General features: G+C 43.4%; 4 protein-coding genes and 1 pseudogene across 4 annotated transcripts; 3 read left to right on the forward strand and 2 right to left on the reverse strand.

Moving 5' to 3' along the window:
* Positions 1–16,465: 16,465 nt before the first annotated feature.
* On the reverse strand, positions 16,466–17,231 carry LOC128707336 (ADP-ribosylation factor-related protein 1-like). Its single transcript, XM_053802287.1, has 3 exons — positions 17,139–17,231; positions 16,641–17,065; positions 16,466–16,553 (listed from the first exon to the last, which is right to left on the reverse strand). The coding sequence occupies exons 1-3, from the start codon at positions 17,229–17,231 to the stop codon at positions 16,466–16,468; spliced, it is 606 nt and encodes a 201-aa protein (XP_053658262.1).
* Positions 17,232–18,323: 1,092 nt separating this feature from the next.
* LOC128708476 (uncharacterized) lies at positions 18,324–19,070 on the reverse strand. Its single transcript, XM_053803455.1, has 2 exons — positions 18,854–19,070; positions 18,324–18,787 (listed from the first exon to the last, which is right to left on the reverse strand). The coding sequence occupies exons 1-2, from the start codon at positions 19,068–19,070 to the stop codon at positions 18,324–18,326; spliced, it is 681 nt and encodes a 226-aa protein (XP_053659430.1).
* A 1,391-nt stretch (positions 19,071–20,461) lies between these two features.
* On the forward strand, positions 20,462–22,600 carry LOC128707251 (kanadaptin). Its single transcript, XM_053802202.1, has 3 exons — positions 20,462–21,530; positions 21,626–21,762; positions 21,842–22,600. Exons 1-3 carry the CDS (start codon positions 20,462–20,464, stop codon positions 22,598–22,600), a joined length of 1,965 nt encoding a protein of 654 aa, XP_053658177.1.
* Positions 22,601–23,885: 1,285 nt separating this feature from the next.
* LOC128708281 (N-alpha-acetyltransferase 80-like) lies at positions 23,886–24,395 on the forward strand. The gene has a single exon (XM_053803242.1). The coding sequence runs from the start codon at positions 23,886–23,888 to the stop codon at positions 24,393–24,395; it is 510 nt and encodes a 169-aa protein (XP_053659217.1).
* Positions 24,396–25,188: 793 nt separating this feature from the next.
* On the forward strand, positions 25,189–27,471 carry LOC128718129 (uncharacterized; annotated as a pseudogene).
* The last annotated feature ends 511 nt before the right edge of the window (positions 27,472–27,982 follow it).

Here is a 27,982-nt window from a genome sequence, read left to right on the forward strand (position 1 = left end):
TCTGACCTTTGGGCTGCGGACCGGGACGGTCGCGTAATGTGTGCGATTCAATAGAGTGATATTAATTGTAACGCCCGTGATCGTACGACTGTGTTATATATACATAGTGTCCGAAACATAACAGATACAGATTAAAATCACATTTATTCAAGCCAGTTTTTCACAACAACACCACTTATATATTTAGCCAGACATTATCCAACTCAACAAGGTACTTATGGGGCCGTGAGGTTTACGATATAGGTATTTAATGAATCAGCATGCGAAATAATGGTCGTGTAATAATGAAGTATTACATAGGCTTCAAGAATACGGGTTTACAATACGAGCTGGCAAATGTGCGTTTAAACAGAGGCAGATCACGTACCTTGGACACGTGATCGATAGCCACGGGTTACGACCAGATCCGTCGAAGATCGTGCTTAACAAGACGCTCCCAGAACCAAAAGACATATCCGGTGTGCGATCATTTCTGGGGGCAATTAACTATTACGGGAAGTTCATCCCGAATATGCGAAAGCTACGTTATCCGTTGGACAGTTTGCTTAAGGCAAATAATTCATTTTGCTGGGCACTAGAATGCAAGCAATGGTTCAAAACTTCCAAGTCCCTCCTTTCGTCCGACTTGCTTCTAACGCATTATGACCCAAGGCAGAAACTAGTCGTTTCTGCAGTCGCCTCATCCATCGGTCTCGGCGCTACTATTAGCCACGTTTATCCTGGGGGTTCAATGCGGGTGATTCAGCACGCTTCCCGCGCCCTCACTGAAGCAGAGCGTCGTTATAGTCAAATAGATCGCGAAGGCTTGGCTATTATCTTCGCTGTAAAAAAAAATCACAAGATGATTTTTGGAAGGCGTTTCACTCTTCAAACGGACCATCGACCTCTACTTCACATTTTCGGCTCAAAGAAAGGTATCCCGACCGTCACAGCAAACCGGTTACAGCGTTTTGCACTCACTCTTCTAGCGTACGACTTTAGCATAGAGTACGTACGCACCGACGATTTGCCGATCTGCTTTCGCGCCTAATCAATACACAAACCAAGCCTGAGGAAGACACCGTAATCGCATGCATCGAGACAGACATCAAAGCAATGGTGATAAGTGCGCTTCAAACAACTCCACCTCATTTTGCAGATCTCATCAAAGAAACAAAGAAAGACTCCTTGCTGCAAAAAGTCATGCGATACATACAGGAAGGATGGCCCATTAATACAACATACACAGGGGAACTTTCACGATTCTTCGCGCGAAAAGATGCCTTATCAACCTTCGAGGGTTGTATTTTGTTCGGTGAAAGGGTGGTGATTCCTCAAGTTCTGCAACAAAAATGTCTACAATAAATGCATCATGGTCATCCCGGCATACAACGGATGAAATCGTTAGCCAGGAGTTATTTCTATTGGCCGTCCTTGGACTCTGACGTCACGGACTGGGTCAAAACATGTCATCCGTGCCAAACAGTTGCAAGATCAGCTTCTCACTCGAACCCTGTGCCTTGGCCAAAAGCAGCTGGTCCATGGCAGCGTATTCATGTGGACTATGCTGGTCCGATAAACGGAGACTCTTATCTCATCGTAATAGATTCATTCTCGAAGTGGCCCGAGATATTCAGAACGAACAACACTACGTCTGCAGCAACTATAAGCATCTTACGCGGAATATTCGCCCGCTTTGGAGTGCCTACCATCCTAGTATCCGATAATGGTACGCAGTATACTAATGAAGATTTTTAGTCATTTTGTTTACAGAACGGCATCGAGCATATGACGACGGCGCCCTATCATCCACAGTCCAACGGGCAAGCTGAAAGGTTTGTTGATACTTTCAAGCGGACGGTTAAGAAAATATCAGCAGATGGGAGAACGATGAAAGAGGCGTTGGACGCATTCCTTCTGGCCTACCGAAGTACTCCAAGTTCCTTGTTGGATGGAACAAAATCACCGGCGGAGATAATGTTAGGTAGGTCAATGCGAACAACATTAGATCTATTTCATCCAGCGCCCGCCGATCTACGCTTAGTGTTACTCTCGCAACGGTTGGAGCTGGATAGCTGGGACCATCGTAAAGCGGATTGGAAATGTAATGTACACCGTCAGGAAAATTGATAGAAAGACCATAACAAGTCCCGTGAACCAACTGCGAGAGCGCGTTGAACGTCATCAACATCATCATCATCGTGGATCAGCAGAATCTATCGTTTTACCCCTTGAAATTCTTTTGGATTCCTGACACCTTACTACGCAACCGAGAATCTCAACAACCGATTCGTCACCGCTTCAATGCGCTGCACCTGTACACCGGCGAATCGACTGACCCTAATCCACGAACATCAACATCAGTCATCGATCCGCGTATGACCTCAAACGAGTCACAGCTGCATCCAACGACAGCCCCTATTCCGGTACGACCTCCAATCCGGGAACAACATCGCTCTTCTAGGCATAGAAGACCGCCAAGTAGGTTCGACCTGTACAGACGTTTTTATAAAAAAGGGAGATGTTGGGTACGTACGCAGCCGGACATTCACGTGCGCTCTCTGCGAAAAGTCTCTCGTCGATAGAGCAGTACGAGTGTCCAAAGATGACAGAGAAGGACGATCTGGATATCGTCATCTCGTATTTGATCAGGATAAGGGAGTCGGGTTTTAGCAGCGGAGCGATAACGTGGTGGTGATGTGACACTGCACATTATTTTAATAAACCAAGTATTTGTTTTACGTAAAGTTATTTACGTTGTATCGTCTTGATCACTTTCGGTCCCGTGCAAAAACTCTCCATCGTAAAAGTTGGCAATTCATACACCTCGGACATCCTTTGGTTTCCGTGTCTTGTTGTTATGTATACATCCTCAACTTAATGCTGTTTGTGATGTGGTCGAGCCGAAGATCTCTTCGGCCGAATTTATTTATCCTGTAAACGTCCTGCGTGTGTACAACTCCATCCGTTAGCGATCCGATCCGATATATAAACGTTACATATTTTGTGTAAAGTATGTATGTATGTATTAACTATAACGGGTGGGCTAAGCATAAAATGAAAATTCAGTTCGAGCCTGTCACACAACAAGAGAGCGAAAGAGCCCAAGACAAAATATAACTTGCTAGGCCGCCAAGCACTTCAGACTATCGTTTCGCTTCCTAGTTTAGATTCGATTGATTGATTAACCACGACATTTAAATGCCCGGTTACAATCGATGATCGTATACATTTACAATCGCGTAACTAACACACCTCCCCGGAAATTTCTATTTTTTGAATAGAAAGTATACCTTTACATAGTCCTGCAGCGCTTCGTTTAGGTATTTGCACACCTCCGGAACTATAGTCGAAATAGATTGCTTTGAAACCTTAAATAAACAAAATCAAAAATAATTTCACTATGTACACAGCATGTACAAAAAATAAGGTTTACTCACGCAAAACAAATACTGCAGTTTTGTGTAATCTTCACCAATTGCAAGATAACGTAGTGTAATCATAAGCCGCTCTTGCACAGATATTGGGTGACGAATATGAGTGCTTTGATTTTGGATTTTTGGTCCGTGTTGGCACAATTCAGAAAGCTTCGGTTGTTGTTTACCAGCTGTCATCTGGTGGTCGATTCGATCTTGATGTGCGATCGATATGCAAAGAGTCGTGCTACCAATCGCTAGATGGCGCTGGCCACTCCTGAGTGGAAAGAGATAACAACTGCGTGGGAGCGAAGCAACAAATGGACGCGGGGCGAACGAATCAGAGAAAAGGGCAACCCAGGTCATAAGGTTCAGGGACAACCGGCGCCCGATCAGCTGGTTGACGAAATATTACTGAGGTAGTAGCAAAAGTAATCGCCGCGAAAGAAGACGTTTTTTAAAGCCTACACCACCTACAGCCCTACAGTGGTTATAAACGTTATTATTGCTAAATAAAAGTCTTTAAAATAAATTCGCGCATAAAAGCTATTTAGTTGCGACGTTGCAACAGTCCGATAGCAGCAACCAAAAAATCAAAGTCACATTTTCGCATTCTTTAAAAATTGCAATGCCGCCTCCACAAGATCATCCAACAACTTATGGCCGTCTCCGACACGGTTAAAGAAAACCGGCCGCATCCAATATTCTCGGCCTTGGTGACGGTCACATTCTTCTTTAAGATTGTCTCTACACAGTTAGCGATTGTCGCAAATGCGACTGCCACTCTATACAAACCTATACCTGTCAAACTCTATACAAAAAAAATTGCGAAATATCGCGATGTGACGACCCATGTATAGAGTTTGACAAAGTCGCAGTCGCAATTGCCACAATCGCTAACTGTGTAGAGACAGTCTAACAGCGCTTATCAAAACTAGGCAAGGCGTGGCGAATTCGATTGCAATTTGATCCATTTTTTAGTAATAACATTGATGGATAGGAATTCTTTCACATACACATTTTCTTTACCAAAGCAATATAAACAAAATACCGTTTGACCGCCAAAAGAACTCGACTTTATTCGAACACAAAAAATTTTCAGCAGAATGAAACGGAGCATCGTATAGAATATAAAATAGAACCCTAGTGAAAAAGCTAAAGCAGTCGACGCGAAAATCATATCGAGCCAGCGGATTTACATTTTGAGCAGGAGGAAATAATTCATAGGATACGAAATGCATTTTAAGACCGGCAAAGTATGCTATTCAAAAGGCAAAGTGGCTTGTCATCGAAAAGAAAATGAAGCTCAAGTAAACATAAAAATGTTGTTGCATGCTGTGGCCGTTATTCGCTTCTGTTTCACCGCGAAAAAAAGGGAATCTTTTAGGATTCATGAATCTGAGGATTTGAATCTTTGAGGATTCATGAATCTTTTAGGATTGCAATTTTTGACAAATCTCTACGATTGGGTGTCTTCGTGGCTAGTTCCAGTTTAGATTCAAAAAGGGTGATTTATCGAATGCTTCCAACTACCGTGGCATCACTTCGCTTTGCGCCTGTGCAAAGGTCTTCGAGCTTTTAATGTACGAACCACTCCTTGCAGGTGCTTCGAACTACATTAGTACCGCTCAACACGGGTTTGTCCCCAAGCGCTCGACTACCACCAACCTAGTGGAATTTGTTAGCCTCTGCCACAAGTCCATTGATGCTGGTCTCCAAGTCGATGCTGTGTTTACTGACATAAAAGCAGCTTTTGACAGCGTTTCGCATTCGTTGCTACTTGCCAAGCTTCAAGTTCTGGGTCTTCCTGAACAAATGATGGCCTGGATGCGGTCCTATCTAAGCGACCGAACTTACCAAGTGACGATGGGAATCCACACCTCGCGCCGTATCAAAGCTTGCTCCGGAGTGCCTCAAGCTATCTTGGCACGCTACTGTTCGTGATCTACATCAACGACGTAACATGGGTGCTTCCTCCAGGGTTGTATGCTGACGATGCAAAGCTGTTTCTTCCTATCCACAACCATGGAGACCAGTTGCTTCTCCAGGAGGCATTGAGTATGTTCCAGTCTTGGTGCTTCACGAACGGCCTTAAGTTCTGCGTCGATAAGTGTGCGGTCATAACGTTTGCCAGAAAACGCACCACATTACTATACACACTATGCGTCTATGCACTATGAGTGTAAAAATTGCGTCAGAGATCTTGGAGTGCTCCTTGACGATAAGTTGAGCTTCAATGACCAGCTTGAACATATAACTGCTAAGGGTAACCAGTTAATTGGCCTGCTCAAAAAACTTGCGCACGACATCAACGATCCGGTCTCTGCTAAGATGATATACTGTTCGCTAGTTCGATCTGTAGTAGAATATGCGTCTGTGGTGTGGTGGCCTACAGCCTACCTACAGCACGTCCCATGGCGCGTCTAGAATCTATTAAGTGTAAATTCACGCGGTTTGCACTTCGCTCCTGGAACGTCCAAGTGGACTATGATAGACGCTGCGCATTACTTGGCCTGGAGACGCTAAAACGCGGATTACAGTCATTACAGTCGCGGAACTGTAATGCGCAGAGACTATTTGTTGCTGGGCTGTTTGACTATCGAATTGACTCGCCGACGCTGCTCTCCAGACTTAATTTATACGACCCAGCTAGAAGGCACCGTGCTAGGATGTTACTTGACGTAGAGGAAAGTCATAATCGTTTCGGCTCCTCTGATCCGTTTTTAATTATGTGCCGAGATTTTAATGCTGTTTGTGATCGTTACGAACCTGACATGTCGCGTTTGCGCTTTTAAACTGTATTCGTGCTGTGCGGTCAACTTCCTGTTAATTTATTTTCTGTTTGCTGTATTGTAAAACTAATCTTAAAAATCGGCTTCAAAGGGGTTACATGAGGCCCATTGAATTAAAAAAATAAATAACAAATAACAAATTCATGAATCTTTGAGGATTCAAGAATCTTTGAGCATTCAATCTTTTAGGAATTATGAATCTAATGGTTTGAATCTTTGAGGATTCATCCTTTGAGAATTTGAAACTATAAGGATTCATGAATCATTGAAGTTTTGAATTAGCAGTTACGCATGTATGAGTGAAATAAATCCCAGAACAGTGGCCCTGTCACGCACATCCTATTAGTGCGTAGGTGGCTTAGTGAGGCAGCGAAAGTTCGGGAAGCACTTCATATCCAACTCGTATACGCGTGAGTGCCAGTGCGAGTGCCCGACATAAAGGGTCCTTTACACGATTTCATGAAGCGCTGAACGGGATGAGTGACCACGACACCAGGTTGGGTGCGGCCCTGAAGGAGTTTTTTGGCAGGAGTAGCAAAACTGCTCGCTCTCCGCCAAAATATGATGCTGAGGAACCACTTGTAAGAAGTACGGCAGGTAAGGAGAAAAATATCGATGCTAGCGAAAATGATCCTGCAGGGCTAGCAGGAAACGTGGAGCAGAGAGTGAACGTGATCCGTCGCACGGAGTCGACAAGCTCCGTAACTCAAAGCAGCAACGATGTACAGAAAGGCGGAGAGCTGCAAGAAGCCTTGGTGACAGCGAAGGAACTTCGCCTCTACGTGCAGGATCGGCATAATGTCCATGCTCCATGTAAAAAGGTCCTTAGCAAAGGTGAAACCGGTACCCGCCCCAAGACACCTATTGTCGCGGGATCGACTAAGCGGATGCGGAATGAAAGTACGCCAGAAAATGAAGCATTAGGAGAAAGGCAGAAGAAAGCGAAGAGCGACGCCTACCCTAAACCACGTGTAGCCGCCTCATCCAACGAGGAGTGGATCACTGTGGCGAAAAGGAAAAGCAAGACCACGAGTGAGAAGCTAACAGAGATCTCGAAACCTCCGCCGAAAACGATGACCAAAGTGCGACAAAGGCCTGAAGCCATTGTTATTGGCTTGAAGGAAAAAGGATCTTATGCAGACATCCTGCGTAGGGTCATAACCGATCCGAATCTGCAGCCACTGGGGAAGCAGGTATCAAAAATCAAGCGCACTAAAGAGGGCAACGTGATCTTTGAGCTTAAGAAGGAAGAGAACGTCAGTGGAGGAATTTCAAAGATCTCTTGCATCCAACAATGGGTGAAGCTGGTCACGTTTCTCTTCGCGGAAACCTCGCGACGATCGAAATTCGCGACATAGACGAGGTGAACGGCAGAGTAGGTTGAAAACACGTTGCGAAGTCGTTTCGAGCTGGGCAGTGAGGCGGCACAAGACCTGTTGTGCCAGCTGGTGGCAGAAAAGCAGGGCGATATCGTCATCCTATCGGAGCCGTACAAAGCAGCCGATAGGCGGAAGCATCAACTGGGTAGCGGTCAAAACTGGAATGGCTGCAATCTGGGCTGTGGGACTATCCCCAATCCAGGATGTTGTGTCCTGTGCGTTCGAGGGTTTCGTCATCGTCGTGGTTAACGGAGTGTTCATCTGCAGCTGTTATGCACCCCCGAGGTGGGACCTGGAGAAGTTCACCACAATGCTGGACAACATAGTTGCGGAGCTTCGTGAGTGAACCCCGGTTGTCATCACTGGAGATTTTAACGCCTGGGCAGTTGAATGGGGAAGTGTACGGACGAACAGCAGGGGAGACGCGGTGCTCAAGAGCTTCGCTCAATTGGACGTGGTATTGGGTAACGTTGGCTCTACTCCCACGTTTAGCAGAAACGACAGTACGTCGATTATTGACGTAACGTTCTGCAGTCCCGTCCTGGCGCACGACCTGAACTGGCGAGTGAGCGAAGCGTACACTCTCAGCGACCATCGTGTGATCCGGTACTGCATCAACAGAAGGCGCGGTCCAGTACACTTTCTCCCAACGAGTATCCGTGGTTGGAAAACTCAACTGTTCGACGAGGAACTGTTCCTGACGGCGTTAAACTTCGGCGATTTCGGAGAAACACGTGACGCACAGGCTCTAGTGGCAGCTTTGTCCAGGGCATGCAACGCCACGATGCCCAGGAGGAAAGCGCCGAGCCATGCAAGACCCCCAGCTTACTGGTGGAATACCTCCATCAAAAGGCTTCGGGACGAATGCATAGTGATGCGCAGAAAACTCCAACGCGAGAGGTGTCTTGCAACCAAGGAGCAACTGAGGGCCAACTACGTTACGGCTAGGTCGGACCTGAAGAGGATGATCAAGGCGAGCAAAAGGCGGCATTTCCTCGAGCTCTGCGCCACCGTCGCTCGGAAACCATGGGGGACCGCCTTCAAGGTGCTGATGGGGAAAGGGAGGAAGCACGAGCCGGTTGAACGACGCCTCTTAAAGCTTAAGGGCATCATTGAGCAGTTGTTCCCGACTCATGACGCTCCGGTGCTGAACCCTATTTTCAGCAACCCAGAGTCCAAACCTGTGCCGGTAACAATAGACGAAATCCTCAGGTTTGCTGCACGCCTCAAGCCAGGAAAGGCCCCCAGTCCGGACGGCATTCCTAACGAGGCTCTAAAGGCTGCCATGCAGGCGTATCCATCAGTGTTCCAGGTCATTCTTCAAAGCACACTGTCGTCTTGCCAATTTCCGTCGATATGGAAGCGGCAAAGACTGGTGCTTATACCAAGGCCAGGTAAGCCCCGGGGCGGTCCGTCAGCCCTAAGACCTTTAGGACTGGTCGATAACCTGGCAAAGGTACAGGAGATGCCAATTCTGGACCGCCTGACTACGTATACGGAAGGCCAAGATGGTCTTTCGGAGCGGCAGTTTGGCTTCCGGAAAAACAGGTCGACAGTTGACGCGATACTGGCAGTGCTGGAGAATGGCTATGCGGCGTATCGGCGGAAGAGGTGTGGCGCTCGTTACTCCGTGGACATCACCATCGACGTCAAAAACGCTTTTAATAGCGCCAGCTGGGAGGCGATTGCGGTCGCGCTGCAGGGCATGAGTGTTCCCCCGTATCTGTGCAGGGTGCTGAGGAGCTACCTCAACGGACGCGTGTTGCAGTACGACACGGATGAAGGCGTAAGGATAGTAAGCATCACAACAAGCGTACCACAGGGATCAGTTCTTGGTCCCACCCTTTGGAACGTCATGTATGATGTCGTGCTAACCCTTGCACTGCCTCCAGGAGCACAGCTCACCGGTTTTACAGATGACATCGCTCTGACGGTCACCGGCGAGTCCACCGAGGAGGTGGAAATGCTAGCCACGGACGCTGTAGGAAGGATCGACAAATGGATGAAAGCAGTGAAACTAGAGATCGCCCACGCGAAAACTGAGTTCATACTCATCAGCAGTCACAAGGAGGTTCAGAAGGCGTCGATAATGGTAGGCTTAGAACGCATTGAGTCTGTCAGAAACCTCAAGTATTTTGGGGTTAAAATCGACGACCGACTGAGATTCAAGGACCACCTTGAGGAAGCCTGCAGGAAGGCCATGAACACCGCAAACGCACTGGCATCCTTCACGCCGAACATAGGGGGACCGAGTAGCAGCATAAGGCGTCTCCATGCCAACGTTGCCACGTCCACGTTGAGGTATCGAGCGCCTGTTTGGGCGCATATCCTGACGGAAAAGCAGCATCAAAATGCTGTTAACAAGGTGTACAACAGGCGGTTGGCTATGCGGGTTGCTAGTGCGTACCGTACCATCTCGTACGAAGCGGTAAGCATGATTGCGGACATGATGCCCTAGTGCATCATTCTTGAGGAGGATCGAGAGAACTTCCGGATAGCACGTTCTGGGGAACCACTCACTGCAGCGGCGAGAGCTGTCATCAGAGCAGCGTCGATGAAGAAATGGCAGAACGCCTGGAGCAGCGCAACAAAGGGGAGGTGGACCTTCTCGTTGATCCCGGATGTGCCATCATGGCTGGGTAGGAAGCACGGTGACGTGGACTTCTATGTCACGCAGTTCCTGTCCGGTCACGGCTGCTTCAGGAGCTACCTACAAAGGTTCTGACACGCATCCTCACCTCGGTGCTCAGCGTGTGTGGTCGATGACGAGACAACGGAACACGTCATGTTCCACTGTCCAAGATTCGCCGAGCAGCGTCAGCAGCTGAACGACAAATGCAGAACGGAGGTATGCAAGTCGAATCTGATGCAGTTGATGCTACAGAGCGGATTTCTGTGGGAAGCCGCAGCCACAACGATGCGTCTGATTCTGGTGGAGCTACAGAGATAGTGGAGACGACCAGGCAAATGGTCGCGCCTGAGTGTTAAGTGTTCTGTGATATGTCTGTCTGTGTGAAGTTATACCGCGAGGTGATCCCGTGGGAGGGTGCATAGGGTCCAAGGAGATTTTTTTACTGGTAAAAAATCCCATGTCGCCCCTAGTGGTGTCTTTTAAAGATTTTAAACTCCTTGTCAAAAAAAAAAACCAACACTCACGAAGGAGAACTGTTTGCAAAGTTAACTACGGGGTCGAGCTTGCAAAGGTTACCAGGAATTGCAGTTTGGACCCAGTCATCAATGAGTCCCACAAACCAACCAACTTCCAAACCGCACACGAGTTCCGCTACCAAGGCGAACAAGCAACAACAGAGCAAGCCCAACCGCTCAGGCGGGGAAAGCTTCGAAGAGCAGGGAGACAATCAGGCACCATTCTAGCTCGAACTGTTTCGACCGTACTTGGAGTTCGCCGTAGCTGTTGCTGAATTTTTAAGGGGACGCTCAGCATAATGGAGGCGCTATTTAAGGATGTGTCACGTTTTAAACAGCCAGTTGCTACGCCCCCTGTCACATTCTCGCCAGACAGACAGACATCTAGACAAATGAGGAAAGCATGCTTCCATCTACACAAAATGAGAAGGTGGATAAACGTACCGTGGCAGTCTGCGCAAGCACACAAACTACACCGATCTAGGCGATCGTGTCCCAGGTGAAAAAACGTAAAAAAAAACTCGGCAAAAATCCTGCAGAAAAGCCATCCCATCTCATTTGGTTGTCAAATTGTTTGATTGTATCTTTCTCGCGGTCTGCTATTTTTTACGTTATTTAAACAATTTGTCCGTGTTCCGTCTAAATACAACATCCATCATCTGTGCAATACGTGCCAAGTTTCACTGCAAATTTTTGGCATCCCATAACACGGGATCTACCTCACGACCCCCCAATGGAAACAATCACCGCGATACCGTACATCGAGCTTACAACACTCACCAAAACGCTCTCGGTATCGTTACACCAGGCCAATACTCAACACGAATAGATAATATGGGACACGAGCCTTTATTATGTACCACTCCACTCTTTACTTATTCTGCCATAGACAGTGCACATGCATGTCACTCTTATGCCTGATACTCCGATTGATTGATTGCACGTATTTTACCAGAACGTTAAAGGATTACGGACTGAACTAGACGAGCTTAATAGTATAATAAATTATTAACAGCCTCCGCTCTCGTGGTGGTGGAGTTTTGATCGCGTGCTCTGATAAGGTAAATACTTACGACGTCACTCACAGTTATACCTCATTGGAACTCACTTGGTCGTGCATCAAGTTAACATAAACATCAATCTTCGTTGGAGTGATTTACATCTCGCTTGATCGAACTAACCGAGAGGAGACTTGGAGTGTCCTACACGGCAGTATAAGCGAAATATCGGAGCGGATGAAACCATCGGACATGCTGCTGCTGTTTGTTGATTTTAATGCCCCGTCCCTGTGCTGGAACGCATCGACAACCGATAAAAATTGCTTCTTTCCCACTTTCCCACTTGCCTGTAAATGATGGGTCGCTCACCGACGGCGTGATCCTCAACGGTCTGGTACAGATCTCAGGGGTAAAAGAACTTATTGTAACGTAAGCTAGACCTCATGTTTGTTAACTCGGTGGCAAAGAAAGCTTGCTCCATCGTAAATGAATCCACCTAACCGCTGCTCACACTGGACAATTACCATCCTGCTCTCGAACTAAGTGTATCGATTACGCCTTCTGCTATTCCGGGAAGTCGACCCCAACGGTCAAGGATGCCAAAACCATTTAACTTCCGCAAATTGGACTATGCTGCTTTCTTGCGTTTACTATCAAATGAGAGTTGACATTTTATTCTGACTTAATCAGAATATCTGACCCAAATCTTACGAAATCTTAATCTGACCCAATTATTGACGATGTTCTGACAAATCTCAATAATGTTATCCTTTCTTCCTTTCCTCAGTGCTGTCCTATCTTGCCTCCTCCTCCAAACCCCACGTGGTCAAACAGATCGTTTAAGTGTTTAGAGCCGACAAAAACCGTGCGGTAAGGCGTACTCGTTCACCACATGCATTGCCAGTGCAAAACTATTACTATTACTACAAGTCCGGCATTGCTCGGCTCCAAATTAGGTTATTATCTTATCCGGGTTCTTTCTGGCGATTCGCAAATGCGCGTCGTAAATCGAACATCATTCCTTCCTTAAAATCCTTAGGTGATGAAGTGGCTGATACGGCATCCGGATGCTGCGAGTTATTTGCTAGGCATTGATCTGACGTCTTCATTGACCAAAGTAATAATACAGCGTCTCTCTCTGAGAGTCTTGCATACACGCCCAGTAATCTACTAGGTTGCAACACTTTCGATATTGACGACAATACGATAAACTTAGCGCTTAAAAATGTCTTTTACTCCTGGACCTATTGGCATACCGACATGTTAGTTAAAAAAAATGCAGCGCAATTTTTATCTGCAACGCATTTTTAAAAGATCTTTTAAGGACGGATGCTTTAAATAATATAAGAGTTCGACAAAGTAAAGATGCTACGTCATCTTTTGGGGTGACACCTGACAGCCGCAAAACAATAGGCCCAACAAGCACGAGGTCATGTGCGCAACAGAGGTTCGCAGTAGAAACGAAAAAGGCCCGTATCTAAGCTGGAAGCTCCCAAATAAGCTGATGGTAGCGGTCAAAAATCCCATTCAGGGCCAATCCCCCGTACGCAGGACTGACTATCCAGCTACGGGTAAATACAGTAATAGAAAGCTAGAAATGGCAGACCTAATACGACACATCCTGTTTGCTTTCAATTGCCACCTGGACTGCGATGCCCATATGCAACGTATCATTTAACATAAGTACTTCAAATTACACTTATGCTGTTCTTAACAATCTTGCACAATCTTGCAACAATCTTAACAATCTAACAATCTTAACAATCAGATTATAACTCCTGCTGCCAATCTAGATTGCTGAAGCACAGTCCACCGACTAAAACTAAAAATTTATACTACTAAAAATCGTCTCGTCCCGTAAAAATTCAAACATGGACGGTAACAATTCTGCAATCGTAAACCCGAAATATGCGGCGAAGTACAATCATTAAGATGATGGTGGAAGCCAATCGAGGGGTCTTGGCTGGACTGATTTGAACTGACGATTGTTACAGGGTATCCCGACATTTTTGTACAATTTCCCTGCTAGTTTTGAATTGGTTTGATGGCATCTTGACCATTGGAACTTGTCTCTACAAAATTCTACGTCTCCTGAACCAGAAACCCGAAATATCTTCCAATGATAAAACCACAGTACTCATCGAAAAAAGTGCATTTGGTTATAAAATATATTCCCTGGTCGTTCTCGTGGTAAGTAAATATATGTAAGTATAAACAAATAAAAAATGTAAAAAAAAACTATTATATGAATTATGGAAATTTAAATGAATATAGAAAATATAAAATGTACGATATGTGAAATATTATTTCGGAACGAGTTCTGATACGGAATCGAATAGTACGGAGCTACGCAAATTTTGCAGACAAAAAATATAAATCCACAGTATTCAACTCATGCTTGCCCCGGCTAAATTGGAATTGCTCCGCATTCGTTTTTTTTGGATGTGAAGTGTATATCCAGATACCGGAGATGAAGAGAAGCAATATTGACAACAAAGCCCGAAAACTTACGTGCAATGTAATGTATATGTCAGACAGGCGACCCAGAAAGCAGGATTGAACAGTAATCCCAGAAAGCAGACGTTCAAACTCGAGATTCGTGTTTAACTTTGAGGGTGGTAAATCCGTCGTTAGGAATGTGCGACATTGTTGTCCATAGAAGCAGAATACGTAGCACCTTCTGAAACATTAATAGAACCCATAGTTAGGCAACTGTTTAAAGGCTTTAAAGAACTACTGATGAATCCTACTACGATTAAATAATAATCAACGATGTCAACCACTACGTCAACAAGCCAGAAACGCGATACACATTCGAATGAACAAATACAGCATGTCCCGTCCTACTCAAAATCTACGCACCGGTGAGCTGGTGCTTTGAAGTGTTATCTATACATGTATGTTTCGTAACGAAAAAAGGTCAGTTGGAGCTTGTGGGAGACCTTGAAACAGATGCCTTAGCAGCGGTCTTGCATCGTTGTAGACCTCGCCGCGGATAACCGGTGCCTACGCACTTCAACAATCGCATAAATTCTTCACATCGCTTAAAATCTCTTGCCTCCGAAAGATCCATAATTTGGCGGACTGTGGGAAAGAGCGGTGACGATTGTCCAGAGACAATTATAATCAGGTATTTGTTGAATGTTAAACAAATAGAAGCGATAATGAACACATGTCCTTTGTTGCCCAGATCCGACGCCCTGCATGATTTGCCAACACTTAACACAAAGAATTCTTACCGACAATTAGCTTGCTGTAAGCATGTATCACTCGAAGTGTATGCGAAACAAAAAACGGTGAAGGGAAATAATTGCCTGTCCGATAACCAAAATTCGTATACCGCTCTTAACCGCGGATTGCGAAAACGCGTGCAAATTTCTTTAGCTTTTTGTTGACATACTGTCATGAGGGGATATGTTTTAGTGTTGGGCAATGGGATTCGGATCGGATTCTGTTATTCGATCCTGCATCGGATCAATCTGGATCCAATCTTAACTCTAGGATACTCTGGACTCTGGATCCTAGTTCGAAATTTGGGATTGGGATCGAAAACAAAATTCTAGATCCAAATTCTTCAGGTTTTTAGAACAGCAGAGTTAGATTATTGCACAACATCTAGGCAAAAGGTTAAAAATTGGTCGAAAATACCTTTCGTTGTTTTTCGTTTATGTTAACGTTTTCTGTCGAAAAGTCGCCTCAATTTCTAAATGAATTAAGTGATGTGAAGGAAGTCTGTAACATTGAAATATAAATGAAATTGCACCAGTATTCGACAGATGCGGAAATTAGAATTACGCCGATCTTTCCCGGACTATATAAGTCCGCTATAATAGCGCAAATTGGGGACAGCCTGTATATTCACGTTATAACGATTTGCTTATGTTTGAATGTCAAATCCGTTTGAAAGTCATGACGAAAATCACATGAGTAGTGACTTGGTGCGCGATTTGCCTCGAAGACCAAATGCAAACAAGTCACAACTGCTCGGAAGGGTAAATTAAGGACTGCTAATAGTCGCTTAAACTGCCCAATTAATTAAAGGTGATTTATTTGTCCCACTATAAATTTGTCCCACTGAGTATGTCTTAAACATAATTCTATAAATATATAATTTATTCTATAGGCGCCTGTTCTAACGAAAGAGATAATTTTCGTTTATTGTAACTATGGTTCTACACCCCTACCATCCTGGACACCATCACCTTTAGTGATTTAAAAATATGATTCTTGCTATAAAAATATAATGACACCTAGGTGGCACTACTGTTGTGATGTACGCATTGCATATTGCCTAGGGGCTTTATGCATATTTGCACATCCTTATTTTGCTTTCGTAGCTATCGTAGGTAGTCTAATGTTCTCGTGATACAAATATTACTTTCATATGCTTGTGACTACGTTTTCTCTAGAAGGATAGTTTGTACGTCTGTATTTCGCATATTTCGAGTTGATAGAAGACGATACTCGACCGTGAGTCGTTTTAAAACTCCTGCAACAGGCTAACATTATTCGACATACGCTGTTTATAGGAATTATTCTGTACGTTAACTTTATACAAATCAAAGAAAAACGGTAATATTGCAGTAAACGAAATAAAGTTTGGTTTTTATATTACATAATGTTCGTACCAACGAATAAGGATTACCAATTATGTCTGCTTGTTGTATACGAGCCCTGCATTAATCATCAAGCACATATATCACAAATATAATAACGCAAGAGAAATCAAAGCACAAAGCCAAATGCAATTATGATCAAGTGTCTTCGGTCTTCGGAGGACGAACGATTGAGTTCCGCTTGATAGATTCCACCAACCATTTGATGCCTTCATCGACACCTTCCCTAGAAATCAGCAGCAAAGGAGAGAGCAAACAACATGGAGTTAGAATACATGCTAGAATGCTAGCACCATCGTATTTAACCATTTACCCCGTCAGCGCTGATACGGGCATCACCAAACAATCTCGACGTCCAATTAGATGCCCAGCCTCCTGGAAGACGGGTTTTATTTCCCGCACGCCCATACAATCGGGCAGATCTTGTTTGTTGGCCAGCACTAGCAAGGGAATTCCGGATAAATACTCATTGCTAATCATCCGATCGAACACTTCCTTCGATTCATTCATACGAACACGATCATTTGAATCTACCACGTAGATGACAGCGTGTGATTCCGAGTAGTATTTGTCCCACAGTGATTGCAGTTCTTGCTGCCCACCCAGATCCCAGAAGCTCAACCGTATACCAGCAATATCGATCTGGCCGATGTTTAATCCGACAGTGGTTGTAATTTTACTCGGGTTCATTCCCCTGTAGTTTTTACTAAACTTCGTCTTCGCCGCTTCCAAGTAGGTCTGTACCAACGATACAATTGCAATGTTCGAATATGCTAATGCTCTTTCTCCCGGGCAATACTGTATAGCTTACCGTCTTGCCAGCATTGTCCAGCCCGAGAATCAATATGCAGTATTCGTCTTTCTGTGTAAGGTACTTGTAAAATCCGCTCAACAATGTATACATGGTGGCAAATGCGAACTAAATACAGAATCAAGAACAATATTAATTTCAAGTCCAAAATTCCTATTCTTGCGCTGTGTAGATTTGACTTCGTGTTGTTGTTTTTATATGACTGACGGCGACAATTGCCATACTGCCAAATAGCACGCTGGGATCGTACGGGGTTACAATAGTTGACAGTTAAATTTCATAAACCGGCAATAGCAATTCTGCAAAGTTTACAATATTTCAGTGCCAAAGATGTGTACCAAATTTTCTACTATTGCAACAGATTTTATTCCATTTCTAAGAAACCGAATCAACTATTTCTATTCAAGATTTTTAAAACACTACAGGTACTCCCCGAAATACGCGGATTCGGAGATTCGAGGTTTTTGGAAATTTGATAGCTGACTTAGTTTGTAGCACAAAATTGAAGTAAAAAGCTGAAAAATTGGTAGACAGCATCATCCCTTGTTGGATAAACCGTTTGTTTTATCTCGGGTATCGATTGTATTATTATACACTAGAAACGAGCCGTTCATTATAAACGTTCGGCGTATCAGCGAAGTGCAAACGTTATCAGTTTGGGAATTCCTCGCTTGTGTATCATTGAAATCATTCGATTGTTTCAAATGGAAAGTAAGGAAAACGTGAATTCATTATTTTACATTTAAAAAAACCACGACTTTGCTAAATTTTACAAACTATAGGTTCTGCAAATATTTTAAAAAAATATTCATATTTATTCCATTATTTATAAGTAGCAATTCTTCTTCATAAAAATATGTTCTAGTTGGTATGGTAAAATATTAATACTATGCTATATTTAAGCTAGATTAAAACCAGGTTATGCCCGATGTGGTAAATTAAAAACGGTACTAATCGGAATCTTTACGCGTCCGCGACAGCTAAACCTAGCACAATTTCAAGTGAAATGAATTCATAATGTCTTTAGTTCAGCTTATGGCATGATGTAAGAAGCGTTATTACATACTTGTTGACAATGCGTGTTTAAATTCATAAAACTTTGTAAATTTCGCTGCGGGCGAACTAAAAATGTTTGAGTATTAGGGAAAGGAGAATAAAAGATGATGCGCACGAAAACGAACGCCTTCAGTATAGCATAATCGCACCTTGTGTTTTGTCATCGGTAGGAGGATTCAAGAATTTTTTCCTCTCGCGATGTTCGAGTCGTGTCACGGCAATAAGCAACACCAAATTCAGTATAACCAGCGCGATACCAGCCGGAACGAAGAAGAAGCTTGATCCAAGCATGGTCAGCCCCGTGCTGTACCAGTTATTGTTACGATCCTCGGCAAGCAGCACGTTGTGCGTCAGATAGTTGTAAAATTGTAACAGCCAGCATACAAATGCTATGGTCTGGGAAAATCCGGTAAAAAGGTTGCTCACTATCAACACTACCATGGTACCGGTTTTCTTTGAAGCCGATGCCGATTTTAGAACAGAGGCAATGGCAGTAATCACTCCACCAAGAATACCGAATCCAGTGCCAAGTGCAGCGCCTAGCCACAGCCAATAGCTCATCACGTCCGGTTCATTACGTATCATTGCCGGCACTGGAAAAAGCATAACACGATTTTAATTTGCATCAGTGTTACAGCACAGTTCATCATTATCCTTACCATCGATTTTGTAGTCTCGCAAACCGAATCCAACGTTCAAACGCCGATGCCCGGAGAATAATCCGAAATTTATTTGACCGCTTGATTCCGTGAAATTTCGCCGTTTCGCGTTACCTTGAATCCAGTTGTTGGTCGTGAGGCTGGCCACAAGCAATCCAACGATCAAGCAGCTGGTGAAGAACGTCACAAACACGATACTACGTGTTTTAAGACTCATCGTTCCAGTTTGATAGCACTTCACACAGGTATTATTATATTTTACCAAACACCAAACTATGTGCAGGAAATAGGATGCTTTCTTTAGCTGGAAATGAAAAATAGGATAAAAAATACATCTTACAGGTATACAATGAAGGTAGTTGATCCTACAGGCATTCCAAAATAAAAAACCAGGGACAGGCCCTTAATAGCATGTAGCCTTGTGCTGCAGAAATAAACGACGTGTTGTTCATATTAACACAAAGGAATTGAAATCATAATCATTCATAATTGTGCTTGCATAGCCATGAGCGTATTATCTTACGATAAGGGGTAAGCGCATTGATAACCGATTGAACGCATTTAAGGGAAGAGAAAACACTACAAAAAAAACAACGATCGATCCACTGCACAGAAAGCATGAGAAAATAAAACAAATTTTCACACGCCGCTTTATGCGCTAGTCCATCGTTTCTTTCACGACTATTGACATCTATCAGGGCAAATTCCAATGCACGACGAGGGAGACCATGATAACCCTCCTTGTTAAATGTTCGGTGGTGAACACCTTTGAAAGGGACAGCGATCCAGCATGTATCGCAAGTAAGACGTTAGCATTGTTCAACACTAAAGAACACAAGGATTGTTTTAGTCACCGACAGTTAAATACTCATCTCACCTTGCACAACTTTCTTTGCGGATTTTCGTATACCTTTACTAGAAACTTTCCCCACGTACAGTAAACAGCTGAAAACGTAGCACCATCATCCTGTACATTGGCTTATGTTGTTGAACTTTTTTACGAAATTATTGGGATGAGTGCGATTTACACCGTCAGCTATACTTTTTAAAGAACAATTTCTTTTCTCCGCAAAGATTATTATCCAAATAATCGCTAGAATGGTTAAACGCTTGATAGTTTCACTTTTTTCCCCGCTTGATGACACGCTCTTCTGCTCAAGAAGTACGCTTGCACGATCGCTGTCCGCACAGCGTACGAGGAGCCACCACTCACGTGGACAAAATTACAATTCATCTTGAAACAATTATTACAAGCGTGACATTAGCATTTTTCATAACAATCAAACTTCAAATCGCACAAACCTGAATCGTTTTAATCTGGTATTCGTAGCATTTTATTTCAAAAAGGTGTGCATTTTTCTTGGGCTGAAGTGGAAACTCGTCTTTTCTCTTTCTTCGAACGTCTTCATGCTGTCAACGATTTGAACTGTCATTATTGAATGTTCAACTGGCAACAAACGGACGAATTGTTGTTTTCTTACCACTGTGTATTGTTTCCTGGCGAAGCTTTCTGGATAAAACTTGTTGCATTCGTACTATCGCCGGGAAATCGGGAAAAATCTTTCAATCCCTTCCGTGGTTACATTCCCAGTCTCAAAAAAGTACACAATGGCGGAAAGTGCAAATTTCAAGGTTCCCAGCGTTGATCAAAAACTGTTAACAAAGCTCCGAAAATCCGGTCTCCCGGCGTCAGTTTCGAAAGTAAACATCGCTGTACCGACAAAGGTAGAACCGGAGAGTGCGGATAAGTTTGAACAGAACACCGTGGAAATTCCTCCTATACCCTACAAGGAACCCGTATGGTCGCAGAAATGCGACCCATCGCAAGAATACAGCTTGGAGGTGGAGAAAAACGGGGTCATCATTGAGGAGATTAAGCAGCTGCAGAGCAAACCATTCTGGTTGTTTGGCCGTTTGCCGAACTGTGATGTTAATATGGCACATCCAACCATCTCCCGGTATCATGCTATACTTCAGTACCGTGCATCAGATGATTCTAAGCAGAAGGTTGAAGAATCCACACGCCCGGTACATGCAACAATCGAACCGGGATGGTATCTGTACGATCTGAACAGTACGCATGGTACATTTTTAAACAAACAACAGATTCCAGCTCGCTCATACGTACGTGTTCGCGTAGGATACATGATTAAGCTAGGATCGAGCTCGCGAACCTACATATTCCAAGGACCATCCGAGGACGACGAAGAGACTTCACGCAATGTAACAATCACGGAAATGAGATTACGCAAGCAGAAGGAGATAGAGTTACGGACAGCATTCGAAGAAATCGAGCGCAAGGAAAAGGAGCGTGTCGAAAAACTGAAAGAAGAGGAAGGTATCACTTGGGGTATGACGGAAGACGCTGACGAGGAGACGGATCTTGCCGAAAATCCTTACGCATCATCAAACAACGAGGAACTTTTTCTGAACGATCCAAAGAAAACGTTGCGCGGTTTCTTTGAACGGGAAGGTTACGATCTGGAATACAAAGTGGAAGAACTATCATCGGGCACGTACTGCTGCAAGGTAGAGCTACCGATTGATGCCGCAAACGAGCAGCCAATCGTTGCGGAAGTAACACATAAAGGAAAGAAGAAAGAAGTGGTTGTACAGTGCGCTTTGGAAGCGTGTCGCATACTAGACCGTATTGGTAAACTCCGGCAAGCCAATCATGGTAAGTATTAGAATGTAAATTTGATAGGTTTGATGAAACTGCGGCACTCATTACGCCATCCGGATAACACAATTGATTGTAATTTGCTGTTTCAGAACCACGCCGACGCTTTCAAAAACAATCAGATTCGGATGACGATGATGATTTTCTAGACCGAACTGGTGCAGTTGAGGAACGCCGGCAGCGAAAACAGGCGACAATGAATCCTCAAACGCATACATATGCAGATTTGGTAAGTAGATGCGGACAAGGTTACGAGAAAGAAAGTAATTGAGTTTTTAACAAACGTTTCTCATTACTACCCTTTCCAGATACATAAAGAAGCACTCCTGCTAGATCGCCTGGAGTCGAATGAATCGAAAATACAAAATGCTCGTTTGATTAAGCAGGAAACGCATCTGCCTGAGAATGATGAAGACGTGGACAGTTTTTTAAACAATCTGACTAAAGATACCAAGGTGGACAAGTTTGAGATCCGACGCCTACGGTTGGAACAGGTGAAACTAAATGAAGAACTAAAAAAGATAAAGAAACTCATCGAAGTAACGAAGCCTATCAATTTAGACAAGATTGGCAAGCAGAATGAATGTTCCACGATATCCAAACGTCCGATATTACCACTGTACGGTAAACGAACCAAGCTTAGTAATACGTTTGGCATCCGTGAATCGAGGATAAAAGCAGAAAAGGATGCCGATCTCGATCCAACGGACGGTGCTTCTGGTTCCACTAACGAAACGCCAACATCCGACGTACCACTGCAAAAATCACTGCCCAAACAGGAAGAGTTAGGGGAACCGAGTACCCGTTATAACAATGAGCGTAAACGATCATCGATCGAAACGCAGTCCAATGTTACTTGCCAAACAAATGCCACAACCATAGGTGAGAGTAGTGGCAAGAAAAAGCGAGGTCGACCGAGAACTCGGAATATCCCCAAAGCTCGCGAAAATGTCGATTTTGACGATGCGGTTGAGATGGTGAGCGAGGATAAAAATGTCGAGTGGGTGCCACCATCCGGTCAGACTGGTGATGGTAGAACTTCGTTAAATGAAAAATACGGATACTGATAAGTTGGTAGTAGTGTTTGTATGTGTATATTCAATGCATAAACTTCACAACTTTTAATAAAAAGACAAGTGCGAATTTACACCATTTGTTGAGCGGTCATCTTTTCATTGTTGTCTGATTGCTATAAGCCTATTAGTAGTACTGGATAGACTGTACTAGCTCTCGAAGTATACCAGATTACAAATATACCAACACAAGAAGTTACTACATGTTTGTTGACTGAAAAAATACATTGTATACTTGAAGAAAGGACACTAAAACTCTATTCGTAAAAATGGGCTACTGATGCCCAGGAATTTTGAGAGGTATTTGTTAACAAGTACTCTAGCAATATAAGCTTCTATTACTAGACCAAAATTACATGCGAAATGGGTTAAGAAATGCTGCAACTTAAAAGTCCCGTAGCTTTAATTTGACCGCGAAACATGTTGACCTATCACACATCGGAATCTGCATTCGTCGGATGTCTGCGATTCGCTTATTTAGAAATTTGTGAAAGGGAATTGTTTCGTGTATATCACCTAATCATACCATCAGAGACTGAAGAGTTTGATTAACAAATAAATAAAGAATACATTTAAGGTTTAAAATGCTTATTGTGCGCATCAAGTATCGCCTCCGGTTCAAACATGTTTTGTTTTGGATTTATAGTAACTAGGATATTGGATCTTGGGACTAGGTTTTTGGTTTTGGATTTGGTTTTGTTATGATTTATAGTTTGATTTTAGATTTCATTAATAATTAAGTTTCAGTCCAAACTCTGTGTAATTCCTTTCCAACTCATGAAATACACATCTTGCGTAGAAATGTGCCGTGTACACGCAATATGACATTTCATAACTAGGCTGGTAGCATTTGTTTTGTTATGAATATTTTGACTTTTTTAATCAGCGTTTTGACCTGTACCGCATCAAATAGAAATCGATGTTGAGCTCAAGAGAGAAGTAAGTGCTTTGCAAAGCGAAAACCAACGCTGTTCCCTACCTGCGGATGACTGATAGTCAGGGCTACCTAGGAATAATACAGTCGGAAAATTTTGATAATGATTTCATCGATTCTACTTCACAGGAAGGTTTCGCAGGCCCGGGGTACACGCGATGCGAACAATTATTTTTAGAACCATATTAATCTGTGATGTAGCATCGTTCGGATACCCTGCAATCCTCGTCCTTCCCTCGGAAATCGTGTAAGTAAGGTGACTAGGACAGTTCCCTCCAAGCATTATGCTGACCTTCGACCCATTTCAGTGTTTCTCCTGCCGCTGAACTATAGGGTTTAGTCAGCATGACACTTCCACCTCAACCCATACCTACCGAACCGTACAGAGTGGTTCCAATCCATAAACATCGTGAGCTGATGGATCAGTGCATTGCACTTATAAACGCAGAATGGCCACGGTCGTATACGGCTCGGCTGTGGAGTTTGGAATCGTCGAAGGAAACGCTCCCGACCAGCTTCGTGCTGACAACCAGCGTGAAAAATGAAACCATCGTCCTGGCTCACGCCAAACTTTCGCCAATCCCTGCCGATCGAACTGCCGTGTTTGTGGAAAGCGTAGTTGTAGCTCGCGAACACCGTGGACAAGGCATTGGACGGTTGCTAATGCAGGAAGTGGAAAGGCATTGCTTCACGAATTTGCATCTGAAGAAGATCTACCTTTCCACAATCGACCAGGAAGCATTTTACGCGAAGCTTGGGTACAAACTGTGCAGTGCTATCAACATTTTCGGGTCACGTCCCACGTTTAACAAGAGCACCAAGAAAACGTGGATGTCCAAGAGTGCGGGTAGTTAGACGCGCAACGAATGACGGGTATACGCATGTATTTAATATCTTTGTCCGATTGATTATTGGTAGCCTGCCTGCCAGTCGTTAGTTATGTATCATTACAAATTTATATCCTAGGACTATCCCACGAAGATGTTATTTATTGTAGTTAAGCCAAAACCTGAAAACTGGAACAAATTAAGCATAACACCTGATTTGATGAATAAAAGGTGCTCTACTCGTGGTTCGCTATAGAGCGTGTTGTGTTTTGGCGCTTAGAAAAGCGTGATAAAAATAGCTGCTCGAATTTTCTCTTCTGAAAGAGCTAAAGGGTAGTTAGGATAAGAAGGGATCGATAATAGGGACCACGAATCATGTATTTATATACATATTCATTCCATAGTATTTCATGGTAAACACAAATTATATCGATTTTGGTATTGTTAGCAAATAGCACATTAAACGTAGCACGTAAAATGTACAACTTCCTCAAAGATAGAGTTGACGAACAATAGAGCTGTTTCAAACGGATTCTAGATGTGTGTTAAAAACCGGTACATTTGCCATCTACATTTCGGTTCAATCAAGTTTGATGTTAACGCATTTTTCTCGCATGCATTTCTTGGAACTCGAACCCTGTACGCATCAAACTCGAGCTGGGAAGTGCAGAGCGTGTTGTTGCAATTTAGCTGCGTTGATTTGACACATCAGTAGCAACCGCGGTTGCTGCGGCGACGACAAGAATGATTTGTTTTCCTCGAACGTTCAATAACTATCCTATCGTTGGTTATTTTGATGCAGTCGGCGTGAGCTAGTAACGATGGCTCTAGTGGCTTTTTCAGAAAGGGATGTTATGTTTTGGAGTGAATTTATCGTACTGCACCGTAATCTTCCCGTACTGTTGTTGAAGAAGTCGGCGAAGGGAACCAGTGCAAAACATCTTCGTGACCGTGCGCTGTACATGCTGCTTCGAAAATATCGCGAAGAGACCCTCTAGCAACGGTCGGGGATATCAGGAAACTTTTAAAAGCGGTCCGAATTGCGAGTGGCTCTTGCACTCAGTCTAGCTAGTTTCGAATCTTCTCTGTGGTATTTTGATGCGTTGAGTTTTTTGCTATCGGAAGAAGTGGACCATTCGAAGAAGGAACTCCAGCAAACCAAAGGTAATGATAATAGTTCGACTACTAGCTAGATGATTTACAGCACGGAATAGTGTTGATGATGTTATTACAGAAAAATTCAACGAATGTCCAGCTATACCAGCGCACACAACACTTAGAACACGGACCAACACATCGGACACGGATATTATTCACTATTGCAAATCTCTTGCAATGGTTTTGAAACTGTTAACACCACAGCAGCTAGTGTATGCAAGTATCACATTGACTGTATTTTGCAATGCGGCTGGATGGGTGTATTAAAATTCGACTGGCCACATATAGATGTAAACTTTTCAGAACAGGCATCCGGTACAATCATTGACGGTGACACTCGCGCAAATTCCTCGATCTGCTCCATCGTTGCTATTACAGCCAAACGTATCAAAGCAGGTCATGGAAGTTTTGAGAGCTTCCAGGAGATTTTTACGTTACCCGTATTCACAGTACAACAGACATCGTATGACGGAAGTGAAGCTGCTTACAATTTGGCTGAAAAATACGTAGAAGCGTATAGGCTAGAAACAGATAACACCAAACAAGCTAGTAATTCTTCGAACAAATTCTCAATTTTAGCAGTGGAAGATAATCAAATCGATAACATTTCAAACAGGTATGATTTCACGGCAATGAAACGACACCTTCAATTGATGTGACCGTTGAGAATCTCTATTAAAGCCTGGTCAGATGTAGCACAAAAAACTGAGGCTAAACGAACGTTTCAATCAATAACACAAGAAACGACAGTACCCGACGGTAAGCTAAACTGGGAATAATGTATCTGATTTTTTGTATGCCTATTTTCTATTTTTTATTCGCTATCGAGAAAATGTTCATCGGGCAGTAGCTGCAAAGCCGGAATTAACATTTCGAAAGCAGTGTACGATGCACTACTCGCATTGCATGCATAACGTGGTTCCACATTACAGCGACGAAGAATTGCTGCTAAATTTTCGCATGGGGCGCAACAGAGTGCAGATGCTGTATAGTTGTCTAGCAGTATGTTCAGCCTACAGAAAGTTAAGAGGATCGTACGTTTATCGATAGTAGTAATGGGATGGATGAGAAAAGATTACCTAATCTATACTGTCACTATCAGGGCACGACGGGTACGAAGCTATTAGTCTACAAACATATGTGCTAGCGTTTCTGTGGTTCCTTGGGCAAGACAAAGTATCGTACAGAGACGTAGCAGATCAGCTTAGCCTCTCCGTAAGCTGTTTGCTCAGTGTAATCTGCAGAGTAGCGGATGTGATAGTTAGCATGAAAAAAGAAGTGAAGTGAAGTGAAGAAGTACGACTGGACGAGGACATGAAGGCCAAATCTGTCACCGTGTTTGCAACAATGTGCAACATTTCCTACGTAATTGGTAAGAGTTTGGAAACAGCATAACGTATACATATCGTTAGTGGACTGGTATATTTGCAGGATGTGTTGGAGGAATACAAATTAAAATTGACAAGCCTGCAGAAAATGCGCAACGGTATCAGCTTTGGAAAGGACACCATTTCGTACAACTAAAAGTAATTAGTAAGATTAGTAAGTAAGATGAAAATGAACGTTTCGTGGATGTTTTTGTCGACTATACCGACGGACCTGGAACTGATGAGCGCTATCAAATATATTTGCGGTAAACAGTACTACTTGGTGGGGACAGCTAATTTCCCTTACTTGTACTAGCTACTGATGTCTTACTGCTCCGAAGAAGCGACACTAACCGACGCCCAGAGGACGTTAAACGAACATCTGGAATCGGTTATAAAGAAAAATGCGTTCATATATTCACCCATCTGAAGAAACGGTTTCGACAGCTGTATCATCTTAAGGGACGTCATCTGTCCAGCATAGTTAAGTTGGTTAAAGTGTGCTGCCTAATGCACAACTTAGATTCAGCCAAGGAGTTAAAATTTCTTGCAAGAAACGATAGCGATCACCATGTTTGAACACTTGTTTGAAGGTATGATTGGTATATGATATGGTATGGTATATGATATGACTAAAGATCAGTCACCAACGGATGTTTCGCAAGGAGAGCAGCGTAGGGATAGAAATACAAGTTAAAAGTGAAACAACATTCGGTGTGCATCGATGTGTCTGTATTACTCCTCAGAATTTATCTGTGGTTTTTGCTATTTTTTAGTGCATAGCTTAAAGATGTTAAAAGTGTAACGATAAATCGAAAATGTTAATTATTAGATACATTAGGCTTCAAAACGAAAAAAATGTTAGACATCCAGTGTGCGTATCTGCTCCAAGAAGACAATTCATCTCTTGTTGGTAGCTAATTTAGAGCAAATAAGTTTAGAGTAATTTAGAATAATAAGTATAGTTTTAAATAAGTTAGATACCTCCAGGATTGCTTAAAAGCACTCCGAAAGATTTTAGATTGGAATCTCTATGAATTTGGATCCAGGAAAGACGTTTGGATCCCTCCTTTGTTGCTAACGTGTAAGC

This window comes from Anopheles marshallii, chromosome 2 (assembly GCF_943734725.1).
Source record: "Anopheles marshallii chromosome 2, idAnoMarsDA_429_01, whole genome shotgun sequence".
Taxonomy (NCBI): domain Eukaryota; kingdom Metazoa; phylum Arthropoda; class Insecta; order Diptera; family Culicidae; genus Anopheles; species Anopheles marshallii.